The 4528-nt window shown below is 53.3% G+C and overlaps 1 protein-coding gene across 2 annotated transcripts; it reads right to left on the reverse strand.

The window, feature by feature from the left end:
* Nucleotides 1-212: 212 nt before the first annotated feature.
* DRD1 (dopamine receptor D1) lies at nt 213-4147 on the reverse strand. 2 transcript variants are annotated; one of them, XM_059174337.1, is made up of 2 exons: nt 3900-4147; nt 213-2833 (listed from the first exon to the last, which is right to left on the reverse strand). In XM_059174337.1, exon 2 carries the CDS (start codon nt 2326-2328, stop codon nt 988-990), a length of 1341 nt encoding a protein of 446 aa, XP_059030320.1. In that variant the 5' UTR covers nt 2329-2833; nt 3900-4147; the 3' UTR covers nt 213-987. The 2 variants fall into 2 exon arrangements, with proteins under 2 accessions (XP_059030320.1, XP_059030321.1); XM_059174338.1 differs by lacking the exon at nt 3900-4147 and adding an exon at nt 2935-3859.
* Nucleotides 4148-4528: the final 381 nt, after the last annotated feature.

Below are 4528 nucleotides of genomic sequence, written 5' to 3' on the forward strand. Positions count from 1 at the left end.
CAAAGTGGCACATACTTTTTATTACCCCCTAAGATCATAAATTTCAAATCAGATCTTTCTTAAGCTGGCTTTTATTTAAGATATTTACAGAACGGCAAATCTTTGTCCTGGGAAGTCCTGTCATTCAAAAAAATGTGAACATAATAGTAGCTATGCCTTTTTGTTTTTCAAAATCTTTCTAGAAGAAAAAAATTCACAGCATTTGTTCATTATATGCTAAAGAATTTTAAGGAATCATCACGACTTCATTTCCTATCAACCTTGGCTGTGTCTCTGGAAGTTATATATGAGTATTTAGAATCTCAGAGTTTCTCTGTTTGTTTCATTGGCCAATAAAGTGCTAGTTACATGGACGAAATGTGACTTTAAGTTCTCAGTAACTTATTAGTTTATCCTATGACATCTGATAAATATATATTTATTTAATAAATTAAAAATATCCGTATAATACAATAAATAAATAAAACCAATATCAACAAAGCATCTCTCAAGTCCGAAAAAAAAAAATCCCACTCCTACTGTAAGGCTCAATTATTTTTTAGAAATAATTTATGAAGGCATGCACCTACCTTTACAATCTGAAAACTCTCCTTGGACCAGTGTTAGCACCTGTTTGTACACAACAAACTCAACCCTTCTCATCTCCTCTCCTTCCGGGAGAGGATCTACTTTTTAAGCGATGCTGTTCATTGTTGATTCTGCGCCCTATTTTTCAAGTCCTAAGATAAGAATCAGTTTCTAAAAATAATTTTGGAGCCAAAGACACATCCCTGTGAACGTTCACTCCACATATGTCCCTCTTGGATTCACTATGAACAACAAAGAAAACACACTGGAATGTATTTTAAAATATAGTTAGTTGTGTGTTGAAGGAAAAGCAGCAGAGGAGGGCTCGCCTGACATCTGAGTCTCACCACACCTCGCAAGCCACTGAAAATCTCCTCCAGCTTTTGGGCTGAGCCTGTCTGGCCAGATTCATCTCAGGCTTCAGGTTGGATGCTGTCCATTTTGTGTGATGGGCTGGATCTTCTCTAGAGAGACATCGGTGTCATAGTCCAAAATGACAGATAGGGCCGGGGACAACTTCTCCAAGGGTTTGGCCATTCCACCTGCTTCCTCCTTCTTCAGGTCCTCGGATGAGCCCACTGCATGTGGGATCAGATAAACCAGATTGCAGTCCTTGGAAATGGAGCCTCGAGGCTCATGATGGCTGGAAAACACCACAGCCCCATTGTTATTGATGCTAACTGTCTCTATGGCATTATTCGTGGTAGGGCAAAGTCTGTAGCATCCTAAAAGAGTTGAAAATGCCTTCCGAAAATCAGCATTAAAGGCATAAATGATGGGGTTCAAGGAAGAATTAGCCCACCCAAACCACACAAACACATCAAAGGTGATGGAATCAATGCAGAAGGGCTTGGTCTCCCCAGACCCACAGAAGGGCACCATGCAGTTCAAGACGAAGAAAGGAAGCCAGCAGCACACAAAGACCCCCATGATCACAGACAGAGTCTTGAGAACTTTAGTCTCTCTTTTGAAGGACATCTTAAAGGAGCTTTCTGGTTGAGAACACTCCACAGGGTTTCCATTACCTGTAGTGGTCTGGCAATTCTTGGCATGGACTGCTGCCCTCTCCAAGGCTGAGATGCGCCGTATCTGTTTCTGGGCGATCCTATAGATCCTGGTGTAGGTGACAATCATGATGGCCACAGGGATATAAAAGCTTATTAGGGAGGATGAAATGGCATAGGTCCTGCTTAAGCTGGAATCACAGTTGTCCAGGGTGTCATCCAGGGAAGTGGCGTTCCCGTCAGAGGAGATCGTGGGCTTCGCCTTGTGCCAGCTGAGCTGCACAGGGATGAAGGAGATGAGGACAGACAAGGTCCACGCCACGCTGATCAGAATGAAGGCTGCCTTGGGGGTCATCTTTCTCTCGTACCGGAACGGGCTGGAGATGGCCCAGTACCTGTCCACGCTGATCACACAAAGGTTGAGGATGGACGCCGTGGAGCACATGATGTCAAAGGCCACCCAGATGTTACAGAAGGACCCAAAGGGCCAGAAGCCAGCAATCTCTGCCACCGCTTTCCAGGGCATGACCAAGACAGCCACCAAGAGATCCGACACTGCCAAGGAGATGACAAAGAAGTTGGTCACCTTGGACCGCAGGTGTCGGAACCTGATGACAGCGGCACAGACCAGCGTGTTCCCCAGGAGTGTGGACAGGATGAGCAGAGACAGGAAACAGGCTGTAAGGATGCGGAAGGAGAAGTCTCTCTGTACCACCAGCCCAGCCCCATCCATGGTAGAGGTGTTCAGAGTCCTCATCTTGCTGATGGAGAGCACATAGGGGGCTCTGACCCCCTCCAGTTCCTAAGCAGGGATAAGGGGTCAGTCGGACCTGCACAAGTTCTCACTCACCAGGCAGTCCCTGGCACAGCCCCGCCGGCTCCCCTGGGTGAAGGACCTCACCAGCATTCCATCAGAGGGCTGCTACAATTGCGTGGCAGGAGCCTGCCCTTGGCAATGCACGTCAGCCCCCTTGAAAGGTCCCTCTTGCTGGCTGTGAGTGTCTGCTGACTCCCTTGCTCCAGGCCACTGTCCTGTTGACCAGCTGGCCCTTCAATCCTCCATGGAAGGCATTGGCTTTTCAGCATATTCTAAGCTATCCATCCAGAGACTCCCAGGCCTCTGCGGATCTAGGCAACTGTAGTCATATTTGGGGGCTGTTGCCTCTCTGGTGGTGACAGAATTCTCCCCTTTTGAAGGTGCAGCTGAAAATATACGCCTCGCTCCTCCAAGCCCCTGGCTCCACCGCAGCTCTCCAAACGCCCTTAAAAAAGCAAAAAGAAAGCAAAGGTTGCTCGCCAGAACTTGAGCAGATCACAGCTTTATGCGTATCAAACCCACTTCAACTCCATCCAAGCCACCTACCTTGCCTTGAGGTTGTCTTTCGCAAAGCTCCCCCCGAGCTCGGAAAGCGGGCTTCGTCAGACGCCGAGGCTCTACAACGCCCAGAAGGCGGCCGGAGTCCTGCCCGGGGCGCGCACCCGGGATCTGGCTCCTGATGCGCAAAAATCGCAGGCAGGTTTGGGAGATGATCCCAGACCAGGTCCCACAGGACCGGCGCTCCCCTACTACCTCCAAAGGCTAAAGACCGTTCAAAGCCGAAGGAGACACCTGGGAAAGGGGCTCCGGGACTCTCGGCGCCTCCCTGAAAGAGGGCACCTCCGGGACTAGTCACTTGGAGAGCTCCTTCCCTTCGCTGCCTTTTTGCCAGAACCGAGCAGCCGGGGGCCCCTTGGGTGGCCTCTGGCCCCTTGGGGCCCGGGCTCTGCGCCTCTCCACCGCGCTGTCCGCTACCTCCCGGGAGCCCGTGGGAACGCCAGGCAGAGGGAGCCGAGCTGGCACCGGAGGGCGCACGGACCAGCCGGGTTCCCGTGGGGCACAGCCCACCCCGCCCCCGCGTCCCCTCCCCTGCCCTGGGGGCGGGCTTCGCTTGACAGGCAGAGTTTCGGGCGACAGCCGCACGTGGTTCCCTGGATGGTGCCGTGGGCGAAACGGGGGGTGGGGGGAGGAAGAGGCGCCCAGGTGAGCGGTCTCACGCCCTGGGTTACCGGCTAACCCCCGGACCCTCGGACCCCCGGACAGAACGCGACAGGGCCCGCCAGACGTTAGAACCTCAAGGAAGCCCGAGTCGCCTGAAAGCGAAGCTCGGCCGATCGACATTCACTGGGGTCGACCCCTAGCCCTTCCCAAAGACCGAAGCAAGCAGGACCCTGCCCACTCTCCCACACACCAAGCCCTGGAACCGCCTGCGTCCAACCTGCTCCGACCTGCGCTGTCTTCAAGTGTCCCCCAACTAGGGTGAGGCGCGCCCCGCCGGCGCAGGTACTCACCGCTGTCGGAGACTGCTGGGCGCGGCGGCGCGCCTGGCAGGTGCGCTGCGCTGCGAGCGGAGGGCGCTCACTTCCAGCTCCGCCCCGGCAGCGGGCGCTTGGCGGGCCTGGGTCAACGCCGGACTGCAGCCTGTGCCCCGCATCCGGAGAGCGCCCCAACCCCAGCACCACGAGCTCGGCAGGCCCGGGGCGCCCTCTGCCGGCGGCGGCGGCTTCCCAGGGCCCCGCTGCGCGTTGGCAGGTACAAACCTCACCCGCCCAGGCTCCCGGATTTACGCTGGACCCCCGCTGTGACCGGCACTTCCTGGACCGTGATTGCCAGAACCTGGAAAATGGGGTGCCCAGTATTCCTCATTTTAGGGCTCATTCTGCTAAAAATTGACAAGAATGAAAAATTCCTTTTGCTGCCTCTGCATTCATTGAATCGGTATATTTTCCTGAGCACTCATGATGTGCAAAGAGCAAGGGCGGTAGGCTGAGCAAGATGCAAGCTTTACTCTCAAAAAGACCAGACAGAACAGGCATTTACTGAGCAGCCTCCGTGTCCCGGGCTCACACCTTACATTGTTCGCTCCTTGAAACAATCCTTTCTCATAGGCCTGGTCATCTCTACCTTGCCTGAGTGGAAA

This window comes from Mustela lutreola, chromosome 5, assembly GCF_030435805.1.
Source record: "Mustela lutreola isolate mMusLut2 chromosome 5, mMusLut2.pri, whole genome shotgun sequence".
NCBI lineage: Eukaryota > Metazoa > Chordata > Mammalia > Carnivora > Mustelidae > Mustela > Mustela lutreola.